The 23,211-nt window shown below is 34.1% G+C and overlaps 1 protein-coding gene across 5 annotated transcripts in view; it reads right to left on the bottom strand.

Annotated features, from left to right (window-relative positions):
* The window catches only part of MICU3 (mitochondrial calcium uptake family member 3), a 52,570-nt gene that overhangs the window by 21,667 nt on the left and 7,692 nt on the right, over nucleotides 1-23,211 (bottom strand). For 3 of the 5 annotated variants that reach the window (XR_010361273.1, XM_064418047.1, XM_064418048.1), the window contains exons 2-8: nucleotides 18,108-18,261; nucleotides 14,359-14,390; nucleotides 13,472-13,550; nucleotides 10,000-10,047; nucleotides 8,593-8,675; nucleotides 3,584-3,655; nucleotides 2,206-2,244 (exon numbers count right to left, since the gene is read on the bottom strand). Coding sequence is in view for 4 of the 5 variants with exons in the window: in XM_064418047.1 (XP_064274117.1) it covers nucleotides 2,206-2,244; nucleotides 3,584-3,655; nucleotides 8,593-8,675; nucleotides 10,000-10,047; nucleotides 13,472-13,550; nucleotides 14,359-14,390; nucleotides 18,108-18,261 (507 nt within the window). In the remaining variant the exon portion in view is untranslated. The remainder of the gene's footprint in view (nucleotides 1-2,205; nucleotides 2,245-3,583; nucleotides 3,656-8,592; nucleotides 8,676-9,999; nucleotides 10,048-13,471; nucleotides 13,551-14,358; nucleotides 14,391-18,107; nucleotides 18,262-23,211) is intronic. The other 2 variants (XM_064418049.1, XM_064418050.1) reach the window with 1 other exon arrangement.

Below are 23,211 nucleotides of genomic sequence, written 5' to 3' on the forward strand. Positions count from 1 at the left end.
GTAAATGAAAGGAAGACTGGTCTATTACAGCTATTTACTTAATGCTCTTGGCTGCACCAAAAGTATCACTGGACTCCATCTTCCCAAACAAAATAAATTCAAGAAAGCAGAAGTGAAAATATTTACTAAAAGTACGTATCAAAATGGCCATTTAAACTCAGCATTTTGCCAGTGGTTTTTTTCTATCAATTCTGTTTTCCAGAAAATATTAATTAATATACTTATGAAATTAATTTTTTCATTGGTAAAATAAAAAAAAAATCACCATATAACTAGTTATATAAAGTAATTTAATCTACTATTTATGACATCATTGCACCAACAAAGAAAGGCAAAAAACAAGCCTAGTAAGTTCAACTTCATCTGTAACATACTTATCAGGAAAAACTATCCACATCTGATGATCAAACTTACCTTGTCATGAGAATGAACACCACATTCTTTTATGCATACAATTCTATAATTACCTATTTTAAGGATTAATTGAATTTGTTTTCTTACTGGAGTTACTTTAGTCAATTGAATTAGTACTTCTGGCTGTGCACATTTCATTTCCATTACATGCATCACATCACAGTTATCATGTTCTGGTTGGCATTTGGCCAGTGAAAGCACTCATGCAGTACATGCCAAAGCAGTCTCAGACACAAATGCAGTATGCACCAGAACATGACTTGAAAGATTTAACTTAAGCAAATGAAAATACTGAAATATTGAACCCATTTAAAACATGACCATATGCTTTTTATGGCCTATGGACCTCAACACATTTAAAAAAATTAGAACTGATTGGTCAGATGAAGTGAGGAGAAGGGCCTCATGCATGAGACAGCATGTTGGACTACCCCAGACATTTTAGGGTTGCCTCTCCTTGGAACCTGGGTATCTTCAGCTCCTGAGGACATCAAGGGAAACAAAAGACTGCTACACTTCTTGTTTAAGTAGGAGAAATGGAACCCCAAAATATCTGTTTCTGGAGATGAGGGATTTCTTGAATTGCTATACACCTGGGTATCCTTTGTATGGAGATCTCCATTTACATAGTGGGAGGGCAAAAAATATGGCACACACCCAGGCCTTATCTTGATAAAGTGCTTGGACATAGCTGCAGTTCAGAAGGAGATGTTTTTACTGCAGCTGAAAATTACATAAAGAGAATACCTAACTAGCATGGTTTCAGTTTGAAACAGGAGGAAGCATGGGAATATGGCAATCACTGTCCAGCAAGTTTTGCTACAGTAAAGCCTGATCTGAAATCTATTGAATCATAAGGCCTTGCATATTCTACTTTTTTTCTCATCATTGCAGTATGCACATCATGTCAACTGCACATTTTAATTCAACAGACTTCCTTCCTGCATATTGCTCCAATGGTAGGTGCCGAGTTCACAATAAATAAATTTGTGCATTTCTGAATAATTATATAACTAAACAAATTTTAAAACTGGAATTTCACTAGTTATCTAACTCTCCTGGAGCTGATCTCCTCACTTGGAATACCACAATAATGCCACAACAAGACGAATTCTTCTATTTAAACATAAAATCAGTCTCTTGTTTAAAAACTGTTTTACTTCTGCCATGATCCAGAAATTAATCAGGTCATGATGAAGACATTAAAAACATCAGATGATCTTTTTCTGCTTCCTTTTCAGCCCTCAAAAATTATTGTAAAGAAGTTTACTGTCACATAAGTAATACAGGGAATATTTTCTGTAAAATCCTTTCCTAGTTCAGCATTGAAAGTTCTTATGTATTTGTTCTGTAGGTGAAGCATAAAAATAGGAAAGTTCTCTTCAGGTTTCTTTATGGAGGCAACAAAGAGGTGAAGGATTCAATTGACTAATTATTCACACTATACACAAGGAAACAAATAGATGGATCAAATGACTCATGCAGGATGACTTAATTTCACACATTAATTAAAAATATGTCTACAGTTTATTGAAATGCATTTTCTACTTTCCCTTAAAATATTGTCTCCTCTGTTTCATATAAATAGAGAGCAACCTTTCCTCCTGATAGGCTTGCATGTTCAGCATGCATGCAATAATCTTTTATTCAGGTCAAGAATCCTCACATTTTTACTGATTAGCAGAAATAATTTACTTGATGAAAAAAATAAATACAATAGATTTTCTTATAGCATATTATTTCATCTCACTGGTGAAGACTGCATCAATTGAAAATAATTAGAGTACATACACTGTTAGTAGGAGTATGATATCCATAAAGTTGAAGACGCTGACATACAGCAAATATGGGCCAAGCCAAGTATCACATGTCAGAATGAAGACAAAAGAAGGGGGAAAAAAAGAATAGGTTAAGACAAGCAAACTTTACTTTATATATATTATTATTGCTTTTATTTGTTTTCAAAATGACAGTGAAGAAAAAAATGATTCATTTTCAGTCTTACTCTTCACAGTTTCAAAAGAGAAGTACAGGTCTTTAGAGATTACCCTCAGGACTTACGTGCCATTTTGCCATCTTTACGTTCTCCAAAAGCTCATCCTTTAGGTATAAGTTTCCTTTGTTCAAAATAAACAGTCTCTGAGAGATTCAACAACTGACCTACAGTTTTGAAAAGCTGAGCAGAATAGGTCTGTCTGGGTGGGAAGAAAAAATTCTTCTTTTTTTTCTCAGGGAAGGTTTAAGAAGTAATAATTCTTGAAAATCATACTTCCTGTGGTTTCAGGGACAAAGAACTGACACTCAGCATTGATGTTGGCAAAAGTATAACGGACACTGAGAAGCTCTGCTGATATGTCAAAACGTTTCTTATAATAAGGCATTTTTTCCATAAATATGCAAATTCCAAATGAACATAGGTTTTTTGTTTTTTGGGGTTTTTTTTCTACTCTCTGCTTGGCAGAGATGTGTCCCTGATATTTACTTTTCCAACAGTAAAAGAATACCTGTTACCACTGCCATCCCTCAGACAAACCACCACAGACTCATTTATTTCTGACTTACCTTTATATTTGTTTGCACGAAATGCAAATTTGACATTATGCGAGTACCCAATATTCCACAAAAATCCATTTAGGTTAATGTATTTTGCATTGGTCATAAGAATTATTTAGTAAGAATTTAAATTTTAATATAAAATCAAAGTTTAGTTGTAACATTTCATAATCTATTTCAAAACTACTATGTGGATAACAAGCACCAGGATCAGAAGGTCTACATGAACAGCTTAGTTAGTTCTGAAAGCAAGTGTGTAACTTGGTCTTCCCACTGAGATCTCTCAGTTATAGACAGTAACACTGGCTCATTACTATTCACTTTTCCCTACATTTCTAAACTCCACATGGAAGCAATTCTACTGTCATAACATCTACTACAGTATTTAAACACTATTTTTTCTTCATATAAATCACTTACTCTTTTTTTCCAGTAACTGCAGTTTAGGCTAAATATTGCTTTTTTTCTACATATAAAGTTACGCCTATTCTTTTAAAAATATGGATTTAGTATTTAAAAAAACTGATCAGTGAAATATATACACACACAATTTTGTACTACATTAAAAAAAAAACCCAAAGGAAATACCAGATGCAACTTTTCTGATTTTACTTACCAGCATTGCACGTTTTTCTTCATCTCCTCTTTTTTCTCTCTTCTCATTTTTTTTCCTGAAGATCTCTTGGAGCTAAAAACCAAACCATTTTGTTCATCTTTAGTGTTCAGCCTGTTTTCACATACATAACAATAGCCTTCATCATAAGGAACATTACAAACAGTATTAAAATGCAGTTCTTTACTGAAATATCAGTTTCAATGATACTTTATTGTTCATACTCATACCTTCATGTTCCTTCTGTGACTTAAACTATCACACAGAAATGGAAAAAGGAAATATTTTTTCCCACAAAGTAAGGGTAACAATTCTACTTGAGAGCACAGTACTAAGAACGCCATATTTAGCCAACCTGGCCAAAATAAAAAGGGGAAGTTCCACCCTTTTCACCACCTCCAGGCACATCCTTTCGTGTCAGGTTCTAATTAGTATCTCTGTGGTTATGTAGTCAGCTGGATCAATCTTTTTTTTCACATTAGTTTCCAACCTGATCAGTTCTTACTCCTGCTGGCACAAGGGAGGGGTAGAAACACCTGGTGGGGGTGAAACATTCCCCTTCAGCAGCAACAAACAACAAACTACTACTCAAGAGTAATTTATCAAGTACCCTTTCTTTTCAAGTCTGTTCAAAGAATACCTTCAGGTCTTGTAAAATACCCCTTTCACAACTATCTCAACATGAAGAGCTTTAAACATTACTTCTGAGAAAACCTCAAATACAAGATTTCAAACAGACAGAAATAAGCATATTTATTTTTGTAAAGTCTTCAGAGTAACAGCTGGATTATACTTATCTTTCTCTGCAAGTATCTGTTTTATTTAGGTATTTTTATCTATAGTAATACCAATTAATGTTCCCAAACCATTAGAAAAAGGTCTCATGGTGTTTAGCAATAGAACAAAGCATTAACTATGACACCATCTAGGTCTCTACTGGACCTTCAGCTTTTAAAAAACTGCATGTGAAAATACTGTAGTGACTCATGTAGCATTTGTTATCCTCCAAGTGGACTGGAAAAGGAATAAACCCTGATCTGAGAAACTTGCCCAACCTAGAATACGTATGTTCAGAACCAAACACCTTGGCATACAGACACAATTGTGGCAGTCCTTTCAAAGGAGCAATTTTACCTACCAGAAGTCTGGTAAAACTTGATAATGTAATGGCATGTACACAGAGCTCCACAGGGATTGGAATGTGAAACATAAAGTGTATGTGATAAATTTTACAAGGAAATTTTCCAACTCAATTTCAGAATATCTTTATTTCAGAAAAAGCAGATGACTAAGACAAAGGAATCAGCAAGCTTTACTGCAGGGGTACGAAAACATTGAAATGAAGGAATTAAAACTTTAGTGATTAAGTAGCAAACACTATATTTATAAACAGAACTAATTTATAAACAACATTTTATGAATTTCCAAAATTGACTACTGAGTTCTGGAATTTCCTACCAGGAAAATACAGACCAGAACATTTTGTGTATCACAATACCTGTTTTGGATATGGGATAAATTGATGGATCTTGGTAAATTTTTTCAAATTTTTTTTGCAAACCTACAGGCACAAATTACTATAACTTATGCCAACAAGGAAAGAGTCTTGAAAGGATAGAGTACTACAAAGTGTGCAACCCAGAACAATGCAAAGAAAAAAGTTAAATGAACACAGAGAAACAGAAAGAAAATCCCTTGTGAAAAGTGAAGTGACAAGCCATCAAGCAGGAGAGAAGAGTGGCAGTAATTGAAAAACCAAAAAAGATCAGTAAAAAGCAAGGCATCCTTGGATGTATTTCCCCTGCCACAGAGGCAGAAGAGGTAGGATTCTGTTGCATGCATTATTAAAGCCCTTGCTAAACTTCTGGAAATGGATCTTTTGTTCAGAAAGAGTGCTATAGGATACCATTGACTGAAAAAAAGTGAATGCAAAAAGGGTCTAGGAGTACTTTCATAGGAACATTGTTTGAAACAGGATAATGAGATTGACTGCTGAAGGCAGCAAAAACAAGATCTCCAGTAACAAGGGAACACAATCCTTCTGTTCCCTGACCTCACCCCTATGACATAAGCAAAGAGAAAAGCACAAACACCATGAAATTAGTTTACAAAAACAATACAGCTGTTATCAGAAAAATTAGGTATTTTTCAACTCTTCACTACACACCCTGTTTCCTCAAGAATCACATAACACATGAACCATGCTCCTCAAAGTCTCTTTATTTGTAAAACTGAATAGCATTTATTACCATTTTTGCAATAGCTGCCTCTAATTGATGGATAAATATTTTGCAAATGTTGGGTTAGTTCAAATGGCAACTTTTGAACAGTCTCCTTCTTTCAGGCATACAGGATATGATACATCATATTCAAGCAAGGTGAGTAAAGATGTCAAATATATGTTCTAGGGCCAGTTCTATCTTATCTGCAGTATCACTGAATCAAGTTCTATTTTCATTTATACTTTCATTACACAAAAATCTATCTACCTATCTATTTTAGTCTTTTTCACTTCAGATCTCATATTCTGACTTAAGGGTTCTGATTAAATTTTTGAAGGATGGCCAGTACCTAATGAAGCAGAGTTGCACTCAAGTTTAATCTATACAAATTTGTTAAATACAAGAATCCCCTACAATAGGTATGAGACAGTATACCTAATGTTTAAAAAATCTACTTTCTTTCTTTTATCTACCAAGTCTGCTAACAGAAATAAGGAGAAACTTTAGTCAGGTATCATGACAGAGAACAAATACATAGCAGGATGTGAAGAGCGATAATTAGAAAGAAATATGTAAAATCCATAGTTAAATATTATCCTTGTTTCCTACTTTACATGCTTATTTTATTTCATTTTTAGCATCAGTTTCTGAAAGACAAAGCCTCTTACTTCAATTTCCTCCCATTTAGCTGTTGTAATGGGAGCTCTTTTTTCTTTTAGAACAAACTTGTCAGTCTATTCCACCACATTCTGTTTAATTGAAAGATGCTTCCTTTTTCTTCTTTTCCTCTATTTTTTCCTTTTGTTAATTAATCCAGTGTTTGCTGGTTTGTTCCTCCAACTGGAGAAGATGCTTATTAAGAATTAGCACTTACAAGGATGTGTACAGTTAATAACAAATACAAAAAAATGACCAGCATGCCACAATTTGCAAGCGGTGTCACCTTCCAAAATAAATTTGGAATTTAAGCAGACACCTTTTCTGCTTAAGCTATGTCACCAGAACAAGCCCCCAGAACTCAGATCTCACTTCCCTGAAAAGGAGAATTGAGGCAATTTCAGCACGTTAAGGAGAGTTTCTTCCATATTTCTATTTTCTTAAGGATAGCATAGTTTATTTGAATCAATTAAGAAACCACACACAGGAAACTAGGGTGTCTTTATTTTAAATAAATTTGGCTTGGACACTTAACTACATTCCATGTGTCTGTTTCATTTTTGTATTTTGCTCCAACTTCTTCAATAGGTCAATGGGCTTTTGCTCATGTGTGCTCACTGTATTTCTTTATAAGCTCAACTACATAAAAATCGATGGAGATAAAATGTATGTCTTTTACATACATTTTTCCAACACCTGATTAAATTCTTATAAATGTTTTATTGCATTAATCATCTGTACTTGTTCAGTAGAAAATTAAGGCCTTGTGTAGTCTTCACAAAGCTTGTCTACACCACTAACCCACATAATTTTAAATGTTAATTTCTAAAGAAATGTCAAAATCTATGTTCACCATAACTGAGTGCTTCAGTGTAATCCCAGACTGCTGCTGCCTAAGGACACTAACAATTTAGAGATCTCTGGTTTATGGTTCATTTTTTTTAGCATAAAGCCACACAATTATTGTAAATTCAGAGTGGTAAATTTTCTGCATTTCCTTTTTTTTTTAATGATCAGTCACTGGCATTCATTTAGAATGGCATTAATTATTCCTCCCATTTCTTTTAAAATCGGAAAATAAATTAAATGAACATAAATATAAAATAGCCCTCTTGTTACTGCAAGATCATTCTCCTGAACTTGGTGCATCCTACTACCTGAAAACTTATGAAATATTCAAATTTTAATTTGAATTATTATTGAATTGAATATTGAATATTTATCATGATAAAAATGAATATCTAGTGGATGATTTAGGATTTTCAAAGATTTTTCCTCAAGTGCCAAATTAGTCTTCATTTTCAAATCTCCCCAAGATGTGAATTTTTCTTCTGAAGTCTAGGCTTTTTAAAACTGTTCATATTTCTTACCTGAACAAAATAAACTCTGCTTAAATAATTAGTAAGATGAATTTACAAAATTGCTTTTTCCAAGCTGTAAACAGAGCAAAGCTCTAATTTGAAAAATACTGTCATTCAAATTAGTAATGCAACAAAACCTTGGATGCAACCAAACTACTGCCAAGTTCTAGGTATCCTGCCATCTGTTCCCAAGCATGTGGTCATAGTCAGTTTCCCCTGTAGGAATATTCTCTGTAAAAAGAACTCACTGAAGCCCAGCTTAGCAAATTGCTTCAGAATATGGATTTATGGGCTAAACTAGATATATGTACAGTATGTTTTATTTCATTACAGATCTTGTCCAAAACAGATGATAGTGTCACATTAGGTCAGTCAATATTTTCAGGTCACTTGCGATTATCAGCAGAATGAATGGCAACGTGAAGTGATCTCTCAGCAAAAGATTCTTTTACAGGTCCTTTCATCATTAGAGCAATTAAATAACTCTGCTAACCATTAAAACATTTCTATTACTTTAATAGCCTATCTGTCACAGTAGCAAGTAGAAGATCCAGAACAAAAACCAGAATTAAACTTCAAAAATAATTATATACAAGACTCCTGTGCACTCTAAGAAGGAGCTTCTATTTTCAGTTTACATTAAAATAACCCTTAATACTAAATCAGGCAAATAAACACTACATTCAGTGAAGAATAGCAGATAATATTCTCACGACTACTGACATCATCACATTAGTTTCAAGATTACATCCAAAACTGAAAATATACATACCACTAAGAATTCCTTTTTGTCCACCATTTCATTGCCATCAGTATCGAACATGTTGAAAGCAATTCGAAAACCTGCATGTGGTTCTGACAAAAAAAGAGCCAAATATTCAATTATCATTTCCTTGGAAAGAAAGCAAGTATAATACTGTAAGAAACTGTATGGTGTCCCTTTATAAAAGCTAGAACCTCAACAAATTTAAACCAGGATGTTTGTGTACATACTAAATGCAAATCATAACATCTGTAAAACAGTACAACCCTTGTTATTCACACAGAAGGCATGCTCGCAAAATTAGAAATAAAACACAAAATATTCAAGAATAATATAGAAGAGTGTTAGTTCATTGATAGAGTCCATTTTATATTACAAACACAAATATATAGCAAATAAATTTTATATGGAAACGCAGTGTTCTAAAAGACACTTTAAAAGATTTTGAAAAAAAGGTACAGGATGCAACTTCAGGTCAAAGTAAATTATATGCTTAAAGACACTCAATATTTTCTTGTTTACATGCTTAGAGCCACTGCAATTTGAGATCAGGTCAGAACTTCAAATTATTTCTGAAACATGGCCACTTTGAAGGTAACTGTAAGTAAAGCCTTTAGGCAACATTTTGGGGATACCCACTGATTTGCAATATGAATGAATTATGGCCATAAGTTAATTCAGATAACAAACAATTCTTCTCTTTATGGAAGAATCATTGAAGCCATAGTGGAAGATACTAAGGGTTCAGGGTAAAGTTCCAGCTCTGATTCATAATAGAAATCCAGTTCATGTCCAAAAAAACCCAACTAATGAATTCAATAGAAATTATTTAATTACATGTAAGTGACAGACAAGTAAAAGTCTTTGCCTCTTCCCAGAAAACACCTGTTAAAATATTAAAATAAGTCTGTATCAGGCTTAGTTTACGCTATTTAACTTCAATTTTATGGGACATAAAAGAAGAAATTAGTTAGTGTTTCTGATATAAATACTTTATATTTTACCACTGACTCTTTGATTTTGCCCATTATGCACTAATTGATGAAACAAACCAGCAATAATGTGTTTCTTCTGTTCTCCCTATATTCAGTGTCTCTTATGAACTTCAGCATATTTAACTACAAATTTTGTAGGAATTTTGAACAAGAAAATGAATTTAAGCTCTTAACTGAGGTTTAACTGGAGCGTATGGCACAGCTTCCTCAACAGCCACTAAAAGGTATTCTGGATAATAATGCATTTAAATAAAGCATAACACAAGATTCCAGAAGGGCAAAAGAGGTTCAGAGGGACATAGAGATGCATGGTGTAGCTTTTCATATGTAGGAATGGGAAGTGTAATTTAACACACAACAACACATTCAGAGCTTTGAAACTGCAAGGAATCTTTTAGACTTTTTCTCCAAAAATACTTACTTGTTAAAATACATAAGAGGAATAAATATTCTGTGTAAGATATCACACCTGAAGACAAAAAAAAAAAACAAACAACAAAACAAAACAAAAAAACCAAACAAACAAAATCAGAAAACGAAAAGAAAAGAAAAAAGATGCCATGTTAGTTTCATCTTCTCTTCACATCCTAAACTTGAAAACACTAAATCTGTATATAAGGAGAATTTTTGTACATGTGAATATGTACATGTACATATGCATATTCATACTTGTATGCATGTAACTATATTTGGTCAATAAGTTATGGGTCTACAATATTAATCTATGGCTTGGGGCTTTTTGTTTGGGCTTGTATTTTAAGGGAAGAGTACATTAAACATGGCAAGTAAATTGACATTCAGTGGAGCACGGCTCATTAAACAGAATCTGGATAGACTCTTAAAAGCTAATATAAATGATTTATTCAATTTTCTTTCTAAAAACCTCACCAGTAATTAATGATAATATTCTCTAACAGTATGAAAACATTTACTTTCAGAATATTCATAGTGCTTCCTCCTGATATACGCCATTTGAATACAGTTCTTGACTTTATTAAGTGTTTTTTAAGTGCATGTACTATATTAACTGAAAACTTGATCTCATAATCTTTTTTTTGCAAGATTACAAAAGGGAACCACACTGTGCAATGGCACTTCCTTTTCTCTTCAGACATGATTAAGGCAAAATTTAAATTGGAGATGAAGCCAATACCCAAATCGTATGTCTTGTACCATAAGCTGTACTTGTTCCTTTCTAGCTCTGGAGTAAGGGGTAAAGAGACAACCTCACAGAATGTTCAGAGCAGTAATGAAGAGAAGCATCTCATAGTTTAACAAGAACAGAAAACAACAGCTTGCAGCTCTCCCAAAAGCCTTTAGTTCCAATGACCTTTGAGGCTGAACTAGGGAAACTTGTTCCTGATTTCTAGCAAATTGGTTTTGTCTATCCACCGAAATCAGAAGTGTAAGTCAGCCCACAATCTTAGATTATTTCAAAAGAGTGAAAAAAGAACTATTTAGATGCCTGAGAGTAAAGATGTCTATCAGCTAGGATTTTCAAAAGTTGCTGGCTGTCTCCTTGATTTCAGTCCAAGTCAGGTGCAAAAGTTTTTCCAAAAACAACTGCATCTTTGGATGTTTAAATATCTTTTAAAATCTGATTTAACTGAAAATGTGACAAACCAGGTAAGCAGTCATCTGAATTTTTTTTTCACTGAAAAACCTGTACAATTAAAATTTAAAAACCATGTGTCATTCATGTGGATTTTACTTCCATTATACTTCACATCCCATCTTTTGATTCAAGAGCAAATTTAAGTCTTCAGAACCAGTATTTTATTACTGTTAGTAGATCTAGTTAGGAAAGCTACTATGATTTTTTTAATACCACCTACTCTTTTTCTCAATTTACACATTATTGAAGATTAGCAATGATTAAATACAGGCATTTGAGTAACACATGCTCTATGCTTTATCTTCTTGATTTTATACAGAAGCTTTCAGAAATTAAGTTTTCAAAGGCCTGATTGAATCTGTTTGGACAAGCACCTATCAAGAAATCAGATACCTCAAAGGCTCTCATTCACTGATGGAAAACATTCTTTAATAGCCAGTCAATAAATGTAAATATATTTTTTAGTTTTTTGATGGCACCATCTTTGTTGTAAAACAGGAAGAAAGTGCAATTGTCAAGTAGTCCATCACAGGTATGAAGAAAGCAATAGAAACGGCCTTGAAAGCCTTCTCTCCTTTTGTTTGTACTGGCATATTGTAGCTGCAGACAGATAGTTCTGGTTGATTGCTCTGAATGTTATAGGAGAGAGACTCTGAAATGATGATTGAAGGGGAAGAAAAACTTACGCTAGGATAAGAAAGAAGAGAAGGAGGGCACTCAAAGGAAAAACATAATAAAAACCTAAGGTCAGTGGGCATAAATCGGAGTGCCTCAGCTGAATGACGTAAATCCATGGCAAAATAAATGGACATAGGCTTTTGCTAATTGCTTCTTATGTGCATGTTTAAAAAAAAAAAGAGTAAGAAACAAAAAAGTAAAGACTACGTTATAACTAAGGAGACCTGAATTCTATTTCCATTTCTTTAACCAATTTTACACTATCAGTCATAAGACCCATCATATTCTCTTATATTTTTTATAAAACTAGGCAATAGAACTCACTTTTTCAAAAACATGCTGAAAAGATATCCAACTACTGAAGTCTAATACTAATTTTACCATCTTAATTTGAGAGATTGGGTCCTACCAATTGGGTCCTACCAATCCTACCAATGGCAGAAAACTGGAATAAGATACTGTTGAATCAAGACTACACATGTTGCAGACATTTTATTACAGACTTAATAAGCAACATCTAGATACATTTTTAAACTGATATTGTACTGATTTACCAGATTCTGAGGCTGAATTTTTATGCAATTAATATTTCAAAAGTCAACTATATAGAAAGCAGCCTAGAGCAAAGAAGTACACTGAAATACAATGAAAAGATGTGCCAATTTCTGCCTCTCTGTGAGTGTTGGCTGTAGACTCAGGAAAAAAAAGTGAGTGCCTCCATGCACTAGAGAGCCTCCTTTGAGAGTATATCCATACTACTTACTCCTTGAATAAATCTGAGCTGCATTTGAGTTATATTAACCAATTACATGCATACACTTAATTGGGATTCTGTTGCTGGTGTGCTTATTTTAAACTCCCATAAAGTGTCCTTCTTTTATAACAAGCACTTGTGTCTGCTTTTGAAAACATTTCAAATGCACCACCACACCTTTGCCACTCTGAATATAAGCAAAGAAATATGTGGATTATTTATTATAAATAGCTTTTAAGTGTCTTTAAAGCCATCTTTGTTTTATTTCCCTATGATTTTTTGTTGTGAAGTGACAGAGCTTATTAAGAAAGAAAAAAATACAAGAGAAGGGACCAGGAGTGACTGTTGGCTCTTCACTTACTAATAGTGTGAGTTTTAAAAGCTATCAAAGCCCTCACCTGCAGAGTTTAAAGGAATATATAACACTTCTGAAACTGTCTCTTTGTGTTGTGTACAAAACGCTTTTACAGTGATACAAGATACGCTACTGTCTTTAGAAATAATCACATTATTGAACCTATTGAAAAGAAGTAAATAGATATTATTTCTTTACTGGAATATTCTATCTATAGTCCAGAGATCATTCATGGCAACAAACTGAACCTGAAATATTCAACAGCAGCTTAACAAACTCTGAGTCCCCCATCACTTAAAGAGGGTAGCTGGAAGATGGCATCATTAAAACACTGTAGAGTTTACATGGAACTTTTCCATGCTGTAAAGTGCAGAAAGCAACAGCAAGCAATTTCTTTATTTTTGAAAACTGGACTTAGATTGAAATACACCATCACAAAAAAGTTAATGGAATGGTAATTTGGTTCAGGAAAATAAACTCTCCTCAATCACCTTTCTCATTAAGATTACGGAAAAGTTTGGATGATCCTTTCCAAACTGGTGGTGTCTCCATAAGGATCTGATTCAGCTCCTAAAAAATAAGGTTTAAAAATTTTTAAAATATATATTTCAGTATTTAATGAAGTACTTAATAGATTATTATTAAATTCTAGGATATCAATATAAAAGACAAGGATGTGCATGCAAATCTACCAGTTAATTGAACATCAGTTACCACAATGATTTTGGAAGTACTCAAGTGCTACGTAAATTTTTGCACACACAATTCTGCAGGAATTACTCATCTGCATGAACACTAAGTGTGTGCTCAGCTGGAGAGAGACATGCAACATATCTGTGGCTGAAATAACTCACCACTGCTCCCACTGACTTAAGCCAAGGATAAGTCCCCCTGGACTTCAGTAAGGTTTTCATACAAAATCTGAGCAACTGTTCTTTTAAAACACTCGACCTGAACTAAAGCAAACTTCACCCATGTACATGAATGTACTTTACTTAAAACACAGGGAAACAGACAGAGTCCTTTTGCACTTATACAAATGAAAAAAAAGAAAAAAAAACCCAAGAGGCACTTAAACACCACAAAAGGGAGAGAGTGGCATAACTATTCCAGACAGTTTTGGATACACCTATTACACCTAGACACTAAGAAATGCAGTCAGATATAGACTGAGGGAGAAACTGACAGATGCTTGAGAAAGTCAGTAAGTTCAACAAAACAGGCACCGCAGCTGAAGTATCTGTAATTCTGGATTCAGGTGAGTGTGATGTGACAAAAATAAAGAAAATAAACTCTCCTGTGCCTCTAGATTTAGACCACAAACAAAATCAACTACCAAAATGTATGGTTATAAGACAAAACAGGAATTATTGCTCACCTGCTTTGAAAGGGATCGCCACTTTTTAGCATCTGCAAAAAAAGAAATTGTTATGAATGCACAGGAATTTAATTATGCCAGTGTGGTGTCATAAAAATTGGGCTACATCTATACTGCATTTTCTACACAAAGAATTATTTGCCTCACTTCATGAGTGCAATTGTCTTTATGTTATTAAAAAAGCCTTTAACTTAATACATACCTAAAGTCCTAACTTTAAAGAACCAATTCAGATGTATTTTTTAATTCAACTCTGCTTCAATGAGGGTAAAGACCTTCAACCTCCAAAATACATCCTTAAAACACCTAACAGGAAATACAGGTTTTAACCCCTGGTAACAATATTCTGAAATGATTATTTAGTAGCTGTAGTATTAAAATGCAAATTGCAAGGAGACCTGGATTATGACCCTTGCTTCATGGACCACTGATACTTTCTAACGCAAATACAGAAAAAAAGCTCTTGAAACTACACCAAGTGCTAAGACACCCTTCATCCCTTCCTACTAACTCAGATTTCTTTTCCAGCCTCTGTCAGGCTCAATTCTTTGGTAGCTGTAATTGAACAAGAGCTGTCCATAATCATTCAAGAATTCAAAACTTGAGGCTCATCACCACCTTCTCAAAAAAAGTATTTGTACAGATTCAATATTATAAGACATTGTGAATACCAGAATTCACAAAGGTCCAGAAAGTAGCATTTTATGGGGTCAAATCCATAAGAAATGTGTGGTGGGTAAAGGCTTCTTTTTGTAGAGCAAAAGACGCTTTGTTATTAGAAATCCTTTTCTTATAATGAACTTCATGCTCCATTAAATAATTAAAACAATACACAAGCTACCCACTATGGTCTTTCATCAATTCATGGTTAGAAACTGACTGAAATTTTAATTTTACATCTTGGTAAAGGTTTACACCAAGACTGTTGACAAATCCCACTCTAACTATGGTGAAGTTATATCATGCAACATCATAACATGAACTAACAGATTTTCATAAGCTTTTAATTTATTTTTTTTAATAAAATCCCCTAAAGCTATCTCATTTGCCATATAAATTGGTGTATGTTTATGCCTACCATAAAAAAATTGGAAAATAAATATATCTAATTATTCAATCAGATAGTTTCCCAGTCTCACCACGTCATATACATATTTTCTTCCTAGACGAGTCAGTGAAGATTTATATGTGTGTGTATGTAGATATATATATATATAGGTATATTTCTTACAGTTCAGTATTAAGCTAAATTTACCACTGTTACCACAAAGGGGAAAAATATATTTAATCTTCCCTTAATTTGCTTTCTCAATATATAAACATACATTCAGATTATAAAAATGTATCAATAACGATTCTTAAAAATAATGTACATTCTCAAATGAAAGCCTGAAGGCTGAAACAAGTTAAAGAAAGCATTTATTTTATATTTTTGTAATAAATACCTGGAGTAAAATGTTACATTTTATAAAAGAAAACATACTCTTACCATATTAGTTAGTGTTTAAGCAAAAAAGGAAGTGAACACCCTCTTGACTTTTGTAGGGTTTACATGATTCCCAAAGTAAATCAATCACAATAGACACATTCACTCCATCACAAATATCATTCAGGACTAATATTATTAGCTTTTCTATAAAGCAGACATAAGAGCTTCTATTACTATACTTCAAAGGGCATTTTTGCTTTTTGACAAAACTCAAGACCTTTCTACTCTTCATTCATAAAAACCTCAGGTATACATTATTTTTTTATTATGCAAAATAAAAAAGATGGTCTAGTATGTCAGCCTCAATGGACCCAATTATATACAACTTTTTATAAAATCCCTTTAAAAAAAAAATTTAAATTTTTATAAAAATTTATAAAAACGCTATTTATAAAATTACCCCAAAAATAAAAAAAAATGTTTAGAATGTATGATTACAAAAATTCCTTCCTTAAATGTACTACTTTCAACAGAGCAAGACAGAAAATTGACTAGCCTAAGAAGACAAATGGTACTTTGGCAATACTGCAGTACAAAGGTTAAAATTGCCATAGTCAGAGACAAGAAGCTGGATGTGGTAATCTGTGGGTCATCTATTTCAGCTGTTACTTCCTATTTATCAGACTTCTGTCTCAATTTCCCAGACAACATGACCTGCACTAGAATGGAGTGATCCACTTCTACTTAATTGAAATCCATTAAAAATAGTTATGTCAGCCATGTAATCTCTGATACCATGAAACCTAAAAGACACACAGGTTACTTTTGTTTTTGGTCTCAGATGTGAACTGGATGAACAGAGAGGATTGACAGAAACAAGGTTTGCTACACTGAATTCAGAAGGATGCCTGACTGTTCAACTCCAGATCTCTTCTCCTTTTCCATGAGATAAACAGAATATCCTTACGCACTTAATGATTTTGGTTTGGTTTTTAAAATCTGAATACTTGCTTTATGAGAGGAGGAAGCAGAAATTCATTAGCATGGAAAAATCTTAATAGCAAACCATACATAGAGTGTGGTCTAGCCAATCAAACTGTCATAAAACAGAGTTAAACCAAAATGTTTTAATGATGTCCAGTATATACCGCACAAATGCTTCATAAACATACACAGTGAAACCCAACTCCACACTAACAAAAAAGGGAAGAATTGAAGGTCTGAGCAGAGGAAATAGATAAAAAGTGCTGATGTGTATTTGTATATTTGTATTAACTTGTGTGATAAGTAATCTGCTTCCTCTCTTTTAACTGCAAAGCAAAAAAAAAAAAAAAAAGATTTGCTTTCTGGTAAGAGTTTCAAAGTTTTGCAAGTTTTCACCATCTAAGCTCTATCTTCTGTCTTCACTGTTACAATGAGATTATATCTTTATTCAAAAGTTGTTACAGAAGTTTTGATCACTGATATGCCATGACTGAATTCTTTCCTCATTTCATTACTGTTAACAGAACAAAGGGGGAAAATCAAACATCTGCACAGAATTTTCTTCCTCTGCCTGTTTTAGCACTGCATTTGACTGTTCTCTATAGTAGCTTTGTGGTGTAGACTGAATAAAAGAAAACTTAGGGTGGGGGATTATACATGTCACACCTGAGCAAAGATATTCCCATTCTCCAGAAGCTGTGTGGTGCTACCAATGCACTGCAAGCCTGAGGGCCAGGAAATCAAACTAGAGCAGAAAGGGATCACCTTACTATTTAGTCACTCTTTGATACTTAAAGCAAAGATTTTGCAATAAATGACCTAAAGTTGATAGTTAATTTTTCATTAATTAACACATAGTACTAACACTGGCAACATTTAAGTGTAGAAAGTTGATTCCCTGGGGGACTAAAACTCTGACTCAAAGCATGTTATTTAGAAAGCCATGATACAGTTATAAGTTATATCTTATCTTTAGTTTTTTAGAGAATGTGTATGCTGCCTGCTTACAGAGAAACCATACCAAAGAGGAAGCAAGAACTGTATAGCAATACAGGCCTGCTGAGAAAGAAACTGTGTCAATGCCAATGGCACAAATTAACTTGTCATCTTTCATCACTATTGAGCTGTTTGCAACCTTTAAGACAAGAATGTTTAACCAGCATACAGATGTTTACAATCTAGTAACAATAAGGATACTGCTTGTATGCATTTGAACACATTAAAATTCTTTTTACTACAATCCGAAACAGAAGTAGGAATCAAAAGCAAATGGGAAAATAACATGGAGCACAGACATTTTCCCTAGCAGTTTTAGCATGGTAAAGGTCCTGCTTACGTTTGGGTTCATCACTTGTAACAGCCTGGATGAAGTCGTGTGGAGTCATGTACAGCTGTCCTTCAAATTCTAGACTGGCAAACCTACGAAACCGTTGCTCCCGCGGAGTTGCATAAAGGTGTAAATCTTCGAAGTCTGATCTGTTGTCTGTAACCTTCAAAGACAGAAGAACAGAGTTTCAATCTATGAAAATGGTTCTGATTTACAACTGTCACATTCACCATAAAGAAACTGTAACCATAATACTGGTAATTCATAAAGTCAAACATATCCGAGTATTTTTCTGTGGTAAGAGCTGAAACTACCATTCGGACTTCACTGCTATCATTTTCAGTCTTCTACAACTTTAGCAAAAATCTCTATGTATTGAAATTGGTAGTACTACCCAACCTCAGAACAAAAAATTAAAGATAATTTTGGCTCCTGAATCATAGAAGGGGAACTTTAACTCAAGGAAGCCATTGTAACTTCAGCAGGCAGACTTTAACCAACTCTGCCAAAACTATTTCAGTTTTCTGATAATTCCAGAAGAGAACAGAGTAATACTTTTCCTATATTGCTTCTTAATATAGAGTGCAGCTGTTGATAGGAATATACCTTCATAATATACTTCAGTGTAAAGCTACCATATCTGTGAGAACTGAAGAAGAGAAGAGCATAATTATAATTCCAGAGTTACAAAAGTATAATACAGCATTAAGTTCAAATATCACGAGAGTCTGTGTCAGGAGTTTCTGGTATATTTCCCATCCAGCTGATTTAAATATAAACTTGGCAGTACAAAACTGTAAATATTCTAAATTCTCACATCTTTCTGTGGCACTGCCAAACCTTTAACAGAAAATATGCTGCTGCTATCTGAAAACTCTTTTTAGACCATAATGAGTCAAGCTCCTCTGTGGAATCATTATCTTGAAGAAAATGTAAGTATCAACATTTTTTCAAAGATGAAGAAACCAACTGATTCCTAGAAGGAAAAGCAATCATATAGGTAACTTCTCCCATTATGTTGAAATAGGAATGCAGCATCTTATAAATGAAATCTCCCAACTTGCTCATTATTCCTGTCATTTAATACAGTATTCCTAAAATTCTCCATCTGTCTAACTAAGGAACACACAATTTAACTAATATTATATTTTCTTTTAACAACTAAGAAAAGACAAATGCACTTTTTTTTTTCAGAGAGGCATCTAAACCCAAACATAAGTTGTAAGATGTCTGCAGTGGCTGTCCACTAAGGGATAACTGTCCTCAAATAGAAACACAAATTTTTTTTCCAAAATCCTTCCAAGAACAGATTACAGATTTTAGCAATCAGAAGCAAAAACACATTTATACTGAGTAGTCAAACATCTGGGCTCACTTTTCTTCAGCTTTTCAAACAACATCCTTAAAAACCAAAACATTGGTGAGACTACGGCAGTCAAAATTTTATGGCCTCAGTTGTAATCAGGAGATTAAATTAGATTTGTAGAAGAGAAACATCAAAAATTAATGTGCCTAGAGGAGGTCAAACACGTTCTATTTGGAAAAAAAAAGAAAAAAAAGATGTTTTAAAGGGGAGTCTTACTACTTAATACCTTATCTAGGACATTTGAGCCAGCCTTCTATAGAGACAAAAGACTATTGACTGTGTATTTCTCTTTCTGGACTGTCTCTAGTTCTTTTGAAATCATTGTTCCATGTGTGTATGTGGGAAAATGTTTTGTTTCAAGAGACAAATCTGTCATAGAAAGTAAAATTAAGAGAAAGGTCAATACAATAATTTAATTTTCAGTAGACTGCTAACAAATATTCTGCACTCCTGCCTGAGAAGCAGCTCTAAACCAGGACTTCATGTTTTTTATAATTGTCAAATGATTTTATAAAATTCTCCCAAATTAAATATAAGGAGAAAAAAATAGTCTAATAGCCAGACCTACAAAGTCATCTTAAAATGACACAAAGAAGCAGAATTCTTTTCTAACATACCTATACACAAGGCAAAATATTTCTGTCCTATCTCACTGTTTGAATATTTTGGTCTTACTGATCCTTCAGCAGTCCAGTGGCATTCAAGCTATGCCTTCAAGTGGGAAGTGCACAAGTCAGTTGTTTTGATAGAACTTGTAGTGACACAACAGATTATCCCTGTATTTGAAGTTTAATAATCTATCTTTTTTTTGAAATGTATGTTATTTTATCAGTATCAGAAACATGCTCGTGAATACAGTCAGGTTGTAAACACAAGTAATAAAGCAATATTTCTGCTTTATAAAGCAGAAATAAGCAGTAATAAAGTCAATTTTCAGAAAATAAACAGCTTCAAGGCTGCATTACACACACTGTATGTATAATAAATTGTGATCAGTCATAATCAATCATACACAATCATGGAAATCTCTAGATAATGTAACTCTCAAATATCATTTTAGTTTTGATCACTGTCAGTATTTAGAGAGCATGTTGAGATTCTTTGGTCTCAAGAAATTCTCACTGTCTCAGGTACTACTGCTTAATATTTCATTTGAGACGCTCAGAAAAATATTTGCTAAATTCTCAGACACATATTTCAATATTATCTTAAGGACTCTATGCTCCTACAAGTATAAAACAACATGCTGCAAACATGGAATTTTGAAGGCATGCTTAAAATTTTTGCATGTCACTACTCAGGTCTGCTAAGCCTTAATTTCTGCCTCATTTTTCAATCTAGTTACTCTCTGACTATATAGCAATGCCAATATTTCATGCTCTGGCTCAAAATCATGGTAACCTGATATGAATACAGCCTGCCCCCATAAAGAGGAGTATCTCCCTAAAGGCCCAATACCTGCATGACCTTGCTCTGGTGCTTCATGTTCACTTTTCCAAGCATCAAACTGGAGAAGAGAACTGCTCTGACTGAGAACTTTTCTATTGGTGGTGTTATTTTTGAGCCAGATAGATGCCTGGGTCTACCCCACAAAAACCCAGGCCACAGGAGCTTACAGATTATGAAAAAAGGAAATACCACCTGTTCCAGCAGCAAGCTCCACCTACACCAAGTGAGGGAAAACGGTGGGCTTAAGCATTATTTTATTCCAAGGAGTAAAACCACCACTTTATTTTGAACTTGGTGGTTTGATCTGAAAGAATCAAAACAACTTCTTGCAGTTATTGATCCAATATGAATTTAAATAAACAAAACCAAGGTTTAATATGTATTGCATCACCGATCATTACACTGAATGTCTAAATAAAAGCAAAGTTTGGCTACAGAAGACTCCAGACACACAATCAGCAAACTGACAAACAAAACTTTCTTTGGAAATAATATTATTTTTAACCAAATTTCTTTTCAGAGCTTTATTGCTTATATTATGCTTAATAATTTATGTATCATACAGAACATTTTTTCTTGTATAAAAGCCATAATTACTGCGAAGTAACAAATATTCTAATTAAAAACCAGGACACTCTAAAGTATTACCTCAATTTGCACTTCTTCAGGCATTTATTTAAGAAAATAATCTCAACACATAACAATGAAGCATCTTCTGTTTTCTCCAACATTTGCAAATGATAATGCAATAAGCCAAGTACGAAAATCTTAGTGACACCACCAATTGGTCTTGATCAATTTATTTCACATTTATGCCCATCTTGGGCAATCTTACTGTAGCAATGGAAACAACGGGCTCATCTCCATTGAGGACAGGCTGAAAGAGTTGGAATTGTTCAGCCTGAAAGAAGTCAGGGAGACCTCAGAGCATCCTACCAGGACCTACAAGGGGTCTGCAAGAGAGCTGGAAATTACTTTTTACATGGGCAGATAGAGATGGGACATGGGTGAATGGCTTTAAACTGAAAGAGGGTCAAAGAACATTAGAACCTAGGAAGATATTCTGTACTGAGAAGAAAAGAATGGTGGTCAGACTCTGGCACAGGTTGCCCAGAGAAGCTGTGGATGCCCTGGAAGTGTTCCAGGCCAGGTTGGACAGCACTCTGAGCAAACTAGTCTAGTGGAAACTGTCCCTGTCCATGGCGGGCGGGCTGGGAACTAGATGATCTTCAAGGTCCCTTCCACACCATTCTATGATTCTGTGAACAAGACACAGAAAGTAGGTGTTGAATACCTCAGGGAAGGTACTGTTGGTGAAGGAGTGAACAAGATTCTCTAAGTTTCCGATTTCTATTTGAAGTTTCAAGAGCTTATCCAGACTAAATCTCTCTGTGATTAGCAAGTATTTTCAAAAACTTTCATGAAAGCACATCTCTCTGACAAATAAATGAAGGTAGATTTTTTTATGCTACATGTTTACTAATCCTCTTGGCAATCATGCCTACTAATTACTATGATCTTGTATCATGTTACAATTCTATGTCTTTTAAAAAAAAGACACCCATTTCCATCACACAGAAAGTCACAAATCTCCTAACAGCAGTTTTACCTTAATTATAGGCATAGCTGCTTATCTCTGGTTTACCTGCACATGTGCACTGACCTGCTTTGTTACTAGAAATATAGGGGGGAAAAGTCCACAGCTGAAACCAAGAATCTAGCTGGTAGACAAACCTTCCATCCTTTCAACTTCACAACTCGACAAGTAAACAGAAAGAGGCAAGACTGAAGCTTATAAGAACTCACAAACTATAGATCATCTTTTCCCTATTCTCAAAAAATTTTAAGTGTTAACAGTTGTAATCAAACAACTTATTGTTATCATCCTTCTGTCCTTCTTTCCTCAAATTCTTACACCTTGTTGCTCCACATTTCACCCCATCCTCCTTTGCCACACTCTTGCAGAAGGACTGCAGAGAGAACACAGCACCTGTTTTGGGTGTTTAAATCAGCTGAAGAGAAAAAATTCTCTTGGCCTATATTCCTGCTGATCCCCAACACAGAATTGTGTATACACACCTCTACTTCTCCCATAGAGGATATTTCAAAGCCCTTCCTAAAATGGATTAAATAGATTCAACAATTATATACACTTGGACAAAGGAAACAGAGGGAAACATTTTTTATTGAAACAAGGCAATTAAAAATGAAATTGAAAACCAAACAGAAATTTGGCAGGGTACTTCTCTAACGGGAGAGTATCATTCTTTGATTAGGCGTGATGTCGTTGTCAATCTA

Source organism: Passer domesticus, chromosome 4 (assembly GCF_036417665.1).
Source record: "Passer domesticus isolate bPasDom1 chromosome 4, bPasDom1.hap1, whole genome shotgun sequence".
NCBI classification, from domain to species: domain Eukaryota; kingdom Metazoa; phylum Chordata; class Aves; order Passeriformes; family Passeridae; genus Passer; species Passer domesticus.